At 37.9% G+C, this 14,866-nt stretch overlaps 1 protein-coding gene across 4 annotated transcripts; it reads right to left on the bottom strand.

The window, feature by feature from the left end:
* Positions 1–250: 250 nt before the first annotated feature.
* On the bottom strand, positions 251–10,269 carry LOC135672353 (leucine carboxyl methyltransferase 1 homolog). Of its 4 annotated transcripts, none has more exons than XR_010512961.1 (14): positions 10,066–10,269; positions 7,541–7,629; positions 7,291–7,433; positions 6,950–6,997; positions 6,626–6,707; positions 3,677–3,779; positions 2,734–2,854; positions 2,598–2,645; positions 2,174–2,257; positions 2,033–2,097; positions 1,786–1,837; positions 1,620–1,658; positions 780–927; positions 251–593 (listed from the first exon to the last, which is right to left on the bottom strand). XR_010512961.1 is itself a non-coding variant. In XM_065180824.1 (14 exons), the coding sequence occupies exons 1-13, from the start codon at positions 10,170–10,172 to the stop codon at positions 801–803; spliced, it is 1,074 nt and encodes a 357-aa protein (XP_065036896.1). In that variant the 5' UTR covers positions 10,173–10,266; the 3' UTR covers positions 251–593; positions 780–800. The 4 variants fall into 4 exon arrangements, 2 of the variants coding, with proteins under 2 accessions (XP_065036896.1, XP_065036891.1); XR_010512958.1 differs by having other exon boundaries at positions 251–583; XM_065180824.1 differs by having other exon boundaries at positions 780–893; positions 10,066–10,266.
* Positions 10,270–14,866: the final 4,597 nt, after the last annotated feature.

Raw genomic sequence — 14,866 nt, 5'->3', positions numbered from 1 at the left:
AGCGCCCTGCTTGGGTGCAGCAATCCAGCAGGCCTTTTCGTCGGGCAAAGCAGATTTATTGAGGTTAGATAGTCTTTGATCCTCCACTTGAGTAATTGTCGTGTCACCAACCGGTACGACTTAAGAGCCATCTTAGTGCTGAACATCAAATTCACAGAATAACCCTGAACAATCACCGGCATAATACAAATAGATTAGACACACATTACCATGGAATGCCTACCAAAAAAAAGGGAGCCACAGCAGATCATGGTTTAAAAGACAATTTTAGTAATAATAGTAACAAGAGATGCGTAACATTTTCAGTTCTCTCTTGCATGTATAGATGAAGTATACAAAAGTCAAAACTTCTCGTAATCGTCTCCATTTATCTCATGTTCATCTCCAAGATTCTTTTTGCATGGCCAGATGAGGACCCATCATAACAACTTAGACAATGGCAAACTTAAAAAGCAACTCATCCAATTCAACGTCAATCTGATGGGCCAATGAGGAGTGGTATTCAAGGCAATGCAAGTGGAATAGTAGCTCTAAAGAGAATGAACCTGACCCCATCATTGATTTGGTTCTCCATTTTATCAATCTGCATGTAACTAGTATCACTATCTATCAGCATTATACAATATAATATGATAAATTGTATGCAAAATTTGAGGAAATTAGCACATGTTTATTGACCACCAAAGAAAAACAGAAGCATAACCCACACATGGTTAAATCTGGTAAGAAAAGATGTTGCTTTTGGTTGGTGCAAATTCATGCTCATACAACAAACATACCGGTTTCATGCTCATAAAAACTCATGGTGAATCCTTGCTCACTTCAGGATGTGGTTCTTGAGATTGGTTGTCACCATGCTGGTCCTCGGAGAATCCAAAACCCTGGAACATGTCCTGCGCATCGACCACTCACAAAGTTCAAATTTAGCTGCCAAGGAGCAAGAGGCCTTTTCATCAAAGACATTTTATAGAAAAGTTTCATTATCATGGAAGCAAGAAAGATTATTCAAATATCAAATTAGCTGACAAATGCATGCTCCCCTGAGAGACCCACTAACTCATGCATGATTATTCAACATCATCCATATGGGCACTGCTTAGCACACGGAGATAACATTTTAAACCATCTGTAAGATCACAAAGTGTCATGTATGCATCATATGAGATGGCATGTGGACAGCCACACATGTATCTATCATTTGGTGAGAATACTTAACACTTACAGGTTATTCACATCACATAATGCACACTGATGAATTGTGGCTATTTATTATCTAAACCTTTGTCAGTCGCAGGGGCAAAGTTATGTCACATCAGAATGAAGATTAGATGCCAACATCAAACAGGTCAATTATCGAAAGCTCCAAAACCTGTATGACCAATTTTTAAATAAAGGGGTCGCTTTACAAATGGTCAACGGTCAGGGTGTAGGTGCATTTTACGCTTAAAGCATTGCATAGAACTTGTGCACCTTCAATCTCTAGTCACTATGTTATCTTGATGCAAAGTCCATGGACAGCCAATTTCCAAAACCAAACATGTTTTACAGGCAGATGAAAGAATAACAATAATATGGCCAAATACTTAAGAATGTTTTGCTGTCATGAACTAATCACTAACCTCTGCATCATTGACTGCAAAGGCCACACAATAGTGCTCCTGGAAGGTGACAAGAATAGAACTTGTTCAGAAGATATTAATCAGATTGCTAGGTTGCCAATTGCCAGTAGTTAGGATAAACATTTCAGGCTTTAAATTTATGCCGTTAGATGAAAATCATACTTGCCTGCATCATGTACCATTCTTCAAATTCATCAAACAACTCAAGCCGTTCAATCCTGCATTAACATAGAAGCATTACAAAAACGCTGAACCCAACAGAGAGTTCTATTATGATGAAACATAAAAGTGGATAAAACGATATGCGAAGGTAATCTTCAATATGCAATAGGGCATATTATGCATGGAAGTGCAGGTAAGTAACAAATTAAAATCAATACTCCAGATCAATATGTATCAGCATCATAATCTACCTGCGTCTTTCTTGGATGTCAATAAATTCATTATATATCCTAAGCATGTCCCATGCAACAGCTCTCTGAAAGCACCAAATGTTGTTGGAAGTCAGAACGATGGAATCAATATAGGCCAATGACTAAAAACATGTTACAAACCTTCCATCCATGATCCATAAAGAGTTTTTCCTTTGATTGCAACTTGGGTGTAGCATTTATTCCCAAAAGTGGGCAGCCTCGACTCTTCATTAAAAAAAAAAATGTAGCAGTTGGCACTGGCTAAGAGTTCCAGAATTTCTTATTTATGTACCATGAAAGTTAATGTGCACGCAGAAAAGGGATGATGAGAACAATCGACAAAAACTTCAAAATTACATAACTATATCTCTTTCAACAACCAAAGCCGATCAACAACATACACAAATGAGAGATGTGTGTCAAATTATCTTAAGTCAGCTTAGCCAAAACAGATCCTATAAAATACTACAGTTGAATTTGTAATGATGTGTAATTTACCAGATAAAATACATGGCATATAATCCAGAAAAAAAATCAGAAAATTTACAAAGAATAGCAGTATTACCTCAAGGTTTTTGATCATTTGTTCTCCAAAAGCATCATCAGGATGGATCTGAGAAGAAATCAGTGACAAACTTGAATGCCAATTGATCTAGAATATGTAAAGTAGAGCTGAGAACATACAACTATATGTAAAAGACCTGTTCATATAAAAAAAATACTGCAGTTGGGAATGTTTTCGAAGCCCATCTGACGATACCACATGTTGAATCTGGATCCAGGTATATCAAGACACACTCTGCAATTATAAATGTTGGCAGGCTGATGACAACATCAGAAAGAACCAGTTTAATTTAATATTGATGTCTAGGATTCTAAGCGAGAAATAAATTGGTAACTTGAAAGTCCAGCTATTTAAACGGATTGATCGTGCTAATTTTTTAGAACAATGATCCTAGAATTTGATTTTCGATCTATGCCTCATGTGGTTGACTAACAAGCATAGAATGCCAAGCAATGTATCATATAACTTCTGCCACATCAGTAATGATAATCAAAGCAAAGCTTCTGCAGAAATAAAGTTTTGAACTCCCCTACATGTGGAACAACACCCATTTCAAAAAGAAAAGAGAAAAGAAAACATACGCACATACACAAAGACATGAAAAGGAACAAAAAGAAGTCCATTTTTTTGTAGTTAAATTAATTATTGCTGCAGAAGGGCACAATGTGCATCAGTGGAAATTAAGAAAAAAATATCGCCACAACATAGCTAACAAACCAATGTTTCAATAACATGGACACAAGATTCTAATACAGATGTATATCCAAGTGTCTGATTTGGCAGTGATACAAAATGAAAAATGCAGGGACACATAATAAACGAATAATTAAAGAAAAAAACTGGTGCTTATCATGTAATTTTGTAAATATGTAACATATTAGAAGTTCATAAGAAGTCTTATTATCAAAACATGTACTTCCTATATCGTCTTATTATTTGGTGCCATATGATTAATCTGTCTGATAAGTGTCTGGCTTAAATTGACACGATTGTCCATGTGACACTATCTAAATTTAGCATATGTTTGAAATCCACAGAAGAGAGAATGGAAAAACAAAAAGAAATATGGAGAGACATACCTAGGATCCAATTGGGCTCGGTGCATCACATCATCTAGAGTTTGGATGTTTCGTATATCAGCGGGAAGTAGCTTGTAATGGTTGCCAAGAACCTCACCTCTTTCTGAAAAATAAAAAGCCCAATTATGAACAGAGAATTATAGAAAAGATTTTTCTTTAGATAAATAAAATCCTAGTATAAACAAACTTTACACTAACTTATGCAGCTCTTGTAAAAAAAAAAATGAAGAAAGCTGACAGCCTGACACCATAAAAGGTTTATCCTCTAAAACATGCAACCACTTGCATTTAATTGGTATTCACATAGAGTAGCCTTCATAAACATATTGGTACAAAAAGAACAGAGGACATTATAATGTTTCTTTGGCTTTTTCCAAAGATACTCAACTTCCATTTTTGTGAGTTTAGGAAAAAGAAATCTAATGAATTGGTAAAAGCTGCAAAACATATAAAGTTGATCGCAACTATCCACTATAGTGTTATTCAGTTTTATCAGTGTGCAAAACATCTGCATGGATGGTGCCCTACTGGTACTCTTCTGGTTAAAACATTGCTGTAATCTGTTTACGTGTGCATTTTTTATGTATACAATATAAGGCTGATTATACACATTATGGAAGCATTTATTACTTGGTTGACTTAGCTCGTTCCCTATTGTCATCATTTTACCTACCACAAAGAAATCATAAGTGGTAGGACTGTGATCCTAGAACTCCACCCAACCGTGAAAAATCGGCTACATAACAGTTTTTGGTTAAATACAGTTTGCTTAAAATCCACTTGTGATCATTGCCACTAAAATAATTTATTAGTTTAGTTGCCGTTTGTTGACGATGTTTTATTTGCCCATATATGTATGTTTTCTTTTGTGTAAATAAGACAACAAGTCTTGGTGGAATGGTTAAATTGCTCCTCTATGACCTAAGTGATCAGGTTTGAGTCACAGAAACAACCTTTCTACTCGTAGGAGTAAGACCTACTCGTAGCAGTTAGACTGTGTATACTGATATTCTCTGGATCCTACATTGACAGTGACCTCATAAACTCCATTCACTCTTCATCTTGTGTAAATTCATAAACAAAAACAAAATCCATCCACGGAGGTCCCACTAGGGGACAAGTCATGACACTAATAATCAATTGGTTATGACCGCTTGACTATCAACATCCATGTTATACATCAATGATTTAGAAAACGTTAGGTGTCAAAAAAGCGCCAATGTCCCAAAATGCCCGAGATGCTAGGTGCTCATCAGAGCGAAACGAGACACTCTAAAATATTAAAATAAAAAAACATATAATATAATTGATAAATATGATTATATTTTAAATAAACAAAGATTAACAATGTTAAATCTAAATAGCATAGCATCAATCTATTAAATAGAGATTACTTTGTATAGGTTAACAATCTACTATTAACAGTATATTATTTACTGTTAACACTAGTTAGAGGGGAGCAAAGAATTGTTAACAGTAGTAGAGGAGGATAAAAGTGTAATCGACAATGGAAAGTGGGGAAGGAGAAGGCTCTGCGGATGACAACAACAGCTGATGAGGATAGTAATTATGATAAGACTCGGCTGACATCAGATAACGCCTCACGCAACAACACCTGGTCAATGTAGACCGGAACACCGACCGAGGCGCATTAACATCCTGCCAAAGCTCAATTCTTCACGCCACGCCAACACAAAGTCAGACGCTACCAGCCTGCCCCCTACAAGCGGGCAGCTCAGGAAGCAGTAAGCTTCCCTATAAATACCCTCTCGTTCATCAGAAAGGGGGGGAGAGACAGACACACAAGAACACTTCTTCATCTGAAACCCCCTCCACATTTGCTAACTTGATCGTCGGAGGCGAGGAGTTCCTGCCTGGAGGAGGCGGCTACACCGTCCCGATCGGACACCGCGCCCGACCGCCTCAGCGGGCTCGAGGAACGCCCCGGGGAGGTCCCCGTCGGCCGGACCCGAACCGAGCCGCGTCGGCCCCGAGGCCACGGCTCAAAGTTGTTTCCCACAACAACAGCGGTAGAGGATTCAGTTTAAGATAGCCACGACAACGGAGGAAGCTGTGAACAGTAGCAACGGCAATGGCGAAAGCTCCAGAGAGCGTTCGTCGGTAGCGGAGGAACCTACGGTCCTCTCCCTCGACAGTGGAAGGAACTGCACACAGAGCTACAGCGGAAGGAAACTATGGGCTCTTGCTAGGCCATCGGACTTGTCCGTCGACGACAGAGGAAGGCTTGGTCTGCCGAAGAGGCAATAACAGAAAGCGTCGGTGGCGGAGGCAAAAGCAGCACTAAGGTTAGCTTGGGGTCGCGCAAGCGTGCAAGGGGTGGCTTTTGTGAGTAAGAAACTGGTTAGTTGGTTATTTCGAATCAACTAACCACTGTTGAACCGAACCAGACTTAAAAGTCTAGGTCAGTTGCTTTATTTGAATCAAACGCTTGCCCGAGGTGCTCGACACCTGGGTTTAGGCGAGCGCCCAGGCGGCACCTCATAGAAGCGCGCCACCTGGTCCACCCATGAGGCACTCACGCCTCACCTTGCCTCGCCCGAGCACCTAGGCGTGTGCTTGGGCGCTTATTTAAATCACTGTTATGCACATTCAACTTCTCACATGAGAATAATAAAATTTTACAATAAATAATAATTCACGTTGCAACCTAATGAACTTGCTTGTCTTCTAGTTCTACAGTGATACCCTTCCCCAGCCTCACAGAAAACAAATACTTTCCAGTTTTCTTCTTTACCAGAGCCTTCTAACATTGGCAAAACAATAGCAACTCTTTCCCAAAAGTAAAAGCCAAGCATATGTAGATGGACTTCATGACACTCTTCTCTGCATACGCAATGTGACACAAAAGGAATTACAACTGATAAAGGAATAACATGTTGCAAGTGAAAAGATAATATTCCATTTAGCTACTGACCACAGGTAATTTACCTATATAAATAGAAGCTTCAGGCCCAATCTTGTCCCTTAGTTGACTGTAATGATCAATGATAGCTGCCTTCTTACTGGTGACCTGATGCATAATTAATTACAAAAGTCAAATGATCTCTTTTTCAAACTGGTGTGATATTTATAACAAGCAGATAAGATGATGAAAACTTAAAGAAAATAAAATCAAACAAAAAATACTAAATAAAAGCTGGAGAGGATGCTACAGAAAAGCTAGACACCCTGCACCTTATTAAATGACAGTATGGCATATAAGTGAACTACCACATTATCTACAAAATATTGTAAATGCACAAAATAACACACCTCCTTAAAATCCAGCTCAACATACAGATATGGTGCAATCCCTTCATCCTGTAAAAAATAGAACATATAAAATCAAACCAAAAGCATAAATGTAGACATGGCTGATAGTCCAAGCAAGATGAGAGAATCTAGAAAGCAAGTTTGAGAATCCAATATACTGAATTTGAATTGAACTGTGCCATACCACAAGTACAATGATGTATAGATACTACAGGATACCAAATTATTTGATAAAAAAAGCAATATGCATTTTCCTTGATGTTGAATAAACAAGGAATTGCTCTCATGATAGATCAATAAAATCAACCTAACTGCCTGGGGAAAAAATTTTCATCACATACTAGCAACTGGAAATAGGTTGTATCAAAGCCAGCCCCAAGAGAAAGTATCTGTTTCTTTGTCTGATTTTTGTCATCTGTCTTTCTCTCAGATTTGAGAAACTGAAGAAGAAGCTTTCGAAGAGCAGCCCAGCGAGCATAGTATCCTTCAAATGTCAGTGGCAGTACCATCAGAAAACAGCATCAAAAGTTAAAAAGGAAAAGTCAGAGGTAAAGAAAGAACTAAAAGAATTCTGGTGGCAGCTAAACCAACCACGATTGATTATGGGTGCTCTCCTTACAGGTCTTCTAACAAATAGCTGGACATATTCATCCTTCATATATCCTTTTTTTACACAAGACCTGCAGAAACATTGGCATTTAATTAATGCAAGTCATCTCTACAATTCTTTATTTACAATAAGATATATATCATATCCCTGAACAGACTTCAGTAACTATCATTGCTAAGGACCAAAATTAAAAAGGCATAAGCTAGCATTAACGCACACAAAAAGAGTACAGTTTACATTATGTAGGCTAACATCATGGATAGACAACATTACTATGTTGGTTTGTCAAGGAAAATTTTATATTTAAGTCTAACATAATTTTTCCACTAGGATAACATGGTGTTATTTTAAGAATCGGAAAAAATCTAGAGTGTCATCTACATAGAGTAGAGTAGCTATTGCTAATTACTGTCAGCTATCTTATTCTTATCTAGGCAAGTTGGTAAAGCTACTGACTTCTTGGGCTGCTTAGTTTAAGGGATCGGATATGTTTTTGGTAGATTCTCAACAGGTTTCCTATTTAAGGTGAGACTCGTTTGCTGGTAACCACTGAAATGATAGGCCAACTATAATTACCACTGCACAAAAAGAAAAAAGAGAAGAGAGGGTCAAGCCATGATATCATTGACCAGTACTCTTCAAGCTTATAAAGCTTCAAATTACGTAAAATATAAAATTAGAGAATTCTTTTATATTTTCCCTGTCTGTATTTGCAAAAGATGGCATGGATGGTACATGCCGCTGCTGATCCGTTCTAAATGGCATATACATTGATGGTGAGGCATCGACACCAGCACATGAGAGATCATCATATAATTATTGTGTTATTTCGCTATGATATAAGCCGTCAAGCATCCCTGCACCAAATCGAGCAAGGGATTGTGAAGCCTTGAACCCTCCAAGCCCTCTCACCTGAGTTCAACTCTACCTCAATAGCAACACTTCCACAAGACTGATGCCTATTTCAAGCATATCCAACTTCATCATCCACTCCAATGCTTGATCCTGGTCATTTCTCAGCATATTCCATCCTACAACCCTGCAGATCTCATCCCAAGCATATCGAAACTCTTGTATCAAGACAAGTGTCATTAGGTTGCAAAAAGGCAATTCCAGCTAGTATTTTTCTTCAGTCTAACCTAAGTATGGTCATGTTATCTCAATGATGTGCTCAAGATTAAATATATAACAAAACTAGCTCTAGCTATTAACTCATATGCCACAAAATATGGTTGATAGTGTGTTTTGGAAAATTCACATCCTCTACAAAGGGAAACTTAGACGACATATCATCCAGAAGAAATGATTTGTTGTTCTGTTCCTCACAACCACAGAGTCCTTTTATGGTCCTGGCAAGAATTCTTCATCACAAAGTTTTTCAGTTGTAGCAATAAGACCATTCAGAATTCTTCACCAGTACTAAGTCACTTTGCCTTCCCAACTAGGCCAAGAATAGAGTATGACTCCAAACTATAGGAACTGGCTACCTAGATCCGTATTGTGGGTCATTTACACTTGTAAAATGCCATCTCTTATAGAATAAACTCTTTCAAAGAAAATTGTAAGCCACAAAGGAAAAGAGAAAAAAAAAAGAAGTCCTAGCAATGCACTAGACAAGCCTGGAAGATCAGCATATAGAATCTGCACGCTCTGATACCCAAGCATAACAATAACACAACATCATATAACACAGATAAGCCCTTTTTAGCCATTTCCAACCTGTAAACGAGGTCCTTCTTCTGACATGGACTTGTATCTTCCCTCAAGCTACATGAGGGGAAGATATGAGAGCCCACCTAGCTACAGGAGAGGGAGGGAGCAGCACTGAGAGGAAGTGACCTATTTTATCACTTTCCTTCATAAAAGTAAACCATAAAACTGTATTTAAATGACAAACAGCAAAAAAAACCAGACTCACGCCTTTACTTGTGGATACGCACAGGAACCATATCATGCAACTAGCTAAACTTATTAAGTACTTGGTTGAAGATAAGCGTGGTAAGAGAGCCTTGCGAAAGAAATGTAAGATTGGCTAATCAGTGCTAGGATCAATCATGCCCAACGCTAATCGCATTTTCGGGGAAAAAATCCCAGTCAGAAATCTTCCGTAAATGATCTGAATTGGCAGAAGCCATCGAAATCCATCGCAATCGACAAAATCAGGAATAACCGATCACAGAAAACTAGGGTTGGATGTAAATAAAATATCAGGTAAAGTTCTAGAACCGCGAAAAGCAATTCAAGACTACAAAATTAGGTCAAGAATTACAACAATTCCACAATCGATCCACCAATTAGCAATCATCTATGTACACACTGTATAAATCCTTGTCGCATCAGATCGTGGTTTCTCTAAAAAGAAACCGAGCGAGAACCAGTGACCTTGACACAAACAAAGCTTAGAATCGAGCAAATCCTCATCGGCATCACGGGTTAGGTTTTCTTTTTTCATTGCACCTCATCCAAGAGAGAGAGAGAGAGAGAGAGAGAGAGTAAAGTTACGCACAGCTTACTGGCGGCAGCGTCATCGTTAGTGGCTTGAACGGCGGCGGTGTTGCTGCTGCCGCCGCCGCTGCTGTGGGGATCGCCTCCACGCCCACGGCTTCTGTCCATCAGCCTCTTGCCTCACCTCAGGCTTTGGTGTCTTCCCCTCTCGGAGGTGCGGTCTGCATTCGAATACAAGATCCGTCGTGCAGAACGAACCCGTTTTATTTATTGAGTGGATCGTTTTATCCCGTAATTGAATTGGATTATATTTATATTATTCTTATTACTATTATCTATTATGAAAAATTATATTAATTTTCCTCTTAAGATTGTGGTATTTATCCCTTTTAAAATTCAAACCTATTGACAGTTATAATGATGTAAATAAGTAACGATGTATTTAAATTTTCTACATTTTTAACTAACTATTAGTGACCGTGGTGAAAACCACAGCGCTGCCAAGAGCCTATGCAAAACACCATGTAGCTAAAACGAACAACTAAAGAAACATATATATACTTCCCACGTATTATTTCTTTTTTTTTTCTGGTTGAGTACAGTGTCGCATGAGATCGATGCCTTATACCATATCAAGTGGAGGACTTCACTGATAGCACCGGTATAGCGCTCAGCTGCAGCAAAACAACCCCTCTCCGTCTTCGATGATATCTAAGAAGCAATGCGTCAAAGTTATTTAGCATACAACCTAAGAAATAGCAGCATCAACCACGAACAGAGTTGGAAATGTATAGGGAAACAACATAAAAGGTGTTTCTTTTCGTAGTTGTTTCCAGTAATTATTTCACAGAGCTATCAGATATGCGACCCACTAAAGTTCCAACAGTGTTCTGCGAGCAGAAGACTCGTGCAGGCCATTGTATTGCTGTGAAACCTTATTGCAGGACGCACCGTATGCATTCCTACTGGAAAAAGGACCTCTTCCTGTTGCGTTCTAACCTAGCCTCCCTCTGCCATGAAGAACCAGAAAATTGATGAGAGAGTTCCATATAAAAACAACATTTGCAGAAATGATTTCCAAAGCAACAAAGTACAGAAAAGGTTAGATTAAAACAGCAAATCTCCATGATTCATTCAAATTGCTGCTTGATCCCAAAACCTATTTTTCACCTTTTAAATGTACATATCACTGAATGCAGTATGAAAGCTATTTGCTTTGATCAGTTGATAGAGCATCAAAGCAGATTATAACCAACAACAGATGGTCGAATGAAAACATTTAAAAGTCCTTTTCTTCCAGATAGGGACTTAGTAGAACATGAATGATTAAGCAACCAACCACGATGCACGTTATAATTAGTGGCATGGCCTATCACACTAACTTGATCTGGCCGTAATTTCCAGGATCAATTGGCTCTTTCACTCCAAAAACATCAGACGTAATAGCAGTAAGGTGTAAAGGATAATATAGCCTCCCTAGGAGATAAATGTGGAAAATAAAGGTTTGATGATTATGTTCAATGAACTGTCTGCTTGTTGGATTGTTAATCTTATTAAAACCCCATTGCACGGAAGGCCTATCCCATACTTCCCTAAATCTAAGGAACTTTACCAAAAACTGTTCAATTAATAAATAAACCAAATGAAAGCACACATCACTTGCTCCCGCAATTGATGGAATTGTCCAATTCTTGAACTGTAATTGGGTTGTGTAGTTTTGTTAGGTCAGATATAAGATGCTGCTTTAGTTGTCATAAATCCAAAAAACACCGAAGATCATACTAGGGAATTTACTTGGTTTGCAATCAATAAAGAGGATGAACAAATGCCAAATCGCTGGTTATTTGCTTTAGAGAGAAAAGCAAGACATTGTAGAAGTCAAAAAACAAAAGTTTTGAATTATATTCATTTTGCATATGACATGAGCGAAGAAACTACATTTGTTCTTTAAAATTTTGGCCTCAGAATTACTTCAAATGTCTAGCAAATTTATTATTAAAAATGGATACCTTGTAGGGGTTAAAATTAGAAATTTGTTAAATTTTTAATCAGTGGCTTGAGCTATGAGAATATGCCTAATCTACATAGTTGCCTCACGACATTTTTTGTTGCCACAATTCTCATGGATGGTTTAAGAGAAAGAGATGGAATCTACAAATGGCCTTTATACCAACAGCTTCTGATATTCATGGTTCTCCAACTGATGCCAAAAAAAAGTGTGAACAAAGAGAAGAAATGACAAACCTCTTTCTTTTTGCACTCTTTATAATAGTCAAATTCCTGCTGACATTTGCTCTTGTCAGAATTATCCTCGAGACCTAAAAATAATACCTCAATGATTAACAAGGTAAAAAATGGAGGCCAAACAAAAGGTAATGTAGAGATAGGATAGTGCAGATAGCCAAAAGAAAGATTTAAAAAACTTCTTCCATATTGTTATAAAATGCTTCCTATAAGAAGTTTGTATTAATAGCTAATATAATAATACTGTTTATCAGATGTAACCTTGTGAAACCCAAAAAAGTAAAGTCCTTTTTCTTTTGACGCATCTATAAGTCTGGTCTTTTACATGTTCACTCTTGACTAAGGTATCAGTCAAAAGGACTACTTGTCCCCACTGCTTCCATTGAAGGCATACCATTCCCAATGATTTTAATAGTTCTCAGCAAATTAAGAGATATCATCTTTTATGTCATTTGGATGTGCCTTTTCCTAGCCAAAACCACACACTTCCTTTACCACATGGTACCTTATCAAGAGCTTGAAGAAAATTCTAACTGAGAACATTCTGTATGGCTGCCACCTTTTATATTTGTACTTTTATGAACCTTGAGCACCTAGAGAAGTGCTTTTGTTTGCAGATTATCGGTGTGTGGTTGTGGTTGAAGAAATTGATTTTATGAGAGTGAAAATCGGACATAGATGTTACTGACCCTTGCAAAAAGCAATCTTCATGTAAAAGTGGAATCAAAAGTTGCATGTAAACAAGACTTAGGTGGAATCAAAAGCTACAATCTTCCTGTAAAAGTCAGAATGACGAGGATGTAGTAGAAGTTAGTCTTTGGAATAAACAATTCAGTGAAATTAATGAAAGGTTAAATGAGAAAGTCTCCTCCAAGCAAAGAAAGCTTGAATCCATCTGGGAAGAGGAAGAGGTGGAAATGAACAAACGCTCCAACAGGAAGGAATATAAGGCCTCTAGAAAAACCACATAGCTTGTGAAGCCTGGACTCTCGTTGCTCTTACAGTTGAGGTCTACAGAATGAGTGTATGCATAGAATATGCAGAACTTAAAACTTTCCTAGACAAATTTAAGATTCATATGCTGTAGTTTAAATCTTGAACGCTTAATTGAGAACTTGATTGGTAGTTATGCAGGCTTTTTATTAGTCAGTTGGTTGGAGTTTATAGTATTTTATTATTTTTTTACGTTTTAGTAGGTTAACAACAAATATAAAATAAACTATGAAGCACGGACACCTAAAATGATTGACAAGCCAATGTCATATCCATGTTGGATAATTGTTGGAAACTGCAAATAAACCTATATCATCACATTATTTACGTAAATATATGGAACATGTGTGGAACAGGTATACCAATGTCCTGGGTATGTTAAGTACGAAGCTAATGCATTTTGCATTTTTACCTAACTAAATATGTACATAATTTCCTGAAAATTGTGTATGCTTTAAAGGATCTTGTGAGTAAATTGTTTTTTATGTGATCATAATTCATAAATAACATACATGATAGTCATAAATCATCTAAATTTTATTAAATAAATCCTTATATACAGAATTATATAAATTTATAAAGATGTATATTTGTCTCTGGCATCCTAATTTTTAAATAGTCATCAGGTTTGCGAATCTAAATTATGTCTTGTTCATGTCAACACCCTCCCACCAATATACTTTACAATTAAAGGAATATCATCCAAGGCTACAAGCTAGTCCCATAGTTTCATAATCCTCAAGGGTAATGAATAAGGGGTTTCAGATACCTCAAAACCTTAATGGACTAAAGTTATGATCGTAGAATATGGCTTTTATTCAGATGCCACTGTGTTCAAATGATTGTTTCTTCAGAAAAAAAAAAAGTGGAGAATGGTGTATCAATCTTTGAGTAACAGATGAATCACATGACTGTCAAGTAACTTCTACAGAAGCTAAGCACTAGCCTACGCTTGTTGCATGGAGTAATGTAAGAAAATTTAGGCCTAACACTTAAGGTACAATCTAATACGGGTAGCACCTAAGAGTTATAAGTCTTAAAGTTTTCTCAGGGATTCCACCATGGAAGAAATTCCAAGTTTTTCCTTATGCATCAGCACAAGTCGTCTAGATTTTGGAAGCCAGGGTCCACATCGACATACAGTTTTAGGGCAATCATCCAAACGAAACAAGAACCTCATAATTCTCGCAAGCACCAGCTCAAATCTGCCAGATTGTTTCCATCCACCTTCAGAGACTCGAGTACAGGGACAAGGGCTATTGCCGTGCGCACAACAAGATTCAACAGCTGCGACGGGCTATAGTGCAATAAAATATGCGCATACAAGTAGGTAGAAGATTCAACGGGAACAGGGAGACTCACATTTGAGGGAAGCGGTGTACTGGGGAAAGCAAGGCGAGTCGGCGAGCCTAGCAACGCTGGGATATGGCGAGGCAGAAGACGCAGGGAGAGGAGCGGAGGAGCCCGATGCGGCCATCGCGAAGGGATCCCACGGTTTGGGACCGGAACGACTAGACATCTGGTTCCTTTTTTGTGACCAAGAAAGGAACTGAACCGGATAGAATCGCGTTGGTTTTGATTAACCAACAAAGAAACGAACCGGATCGGCCCAATGGCGTGATAAG

Source organism: Musa acuminata, chromosome BXJ1-1 (genome assembly GCF_036884655.1).
Source record: "Musa acuminata AAA Group cultivar baxijiao chromosome BXJ1-1, Cavendish_Baxijiao_AAA, whole genome shotgun sequence".
Taxonomy (NCBI): Eukaryota; Viridiplantae; Streptophyta; class Magnoliopsida; order Zingiberales; family Musaceae; genus Musa; species Musa acuminata.
Note: the sequence above shows the minus strand (reverse complement) of the source record. Positions and strands in the feature narration are given on the sequence as shown.

Bases quoted from the DNA above. Each gene is read 5' to 3' on its own strand.
- LOC135672353 (XM_065180824.1), bottom strand. From the start codon at position 10,172: ATGGACAGAAGCCGTGGGCGTGGAGGCGATCCCCACAGCAGCGGCGGC. The intron at 7,630-10,065 runs GTGCGTAACTTT...ATGTTTCTGCAG, and splicing joins GACGCTGCCGCCAGTAAGCT to GTCTTGTGTAAAAAAAGGAT. The intron at 1,659-1,785 runs GCAAGTATGATT...GTCACCTTCCAG, and splicing joins AAGAATGGTACATGATGCAG to GAGCACTATTGTGTGGCCTT.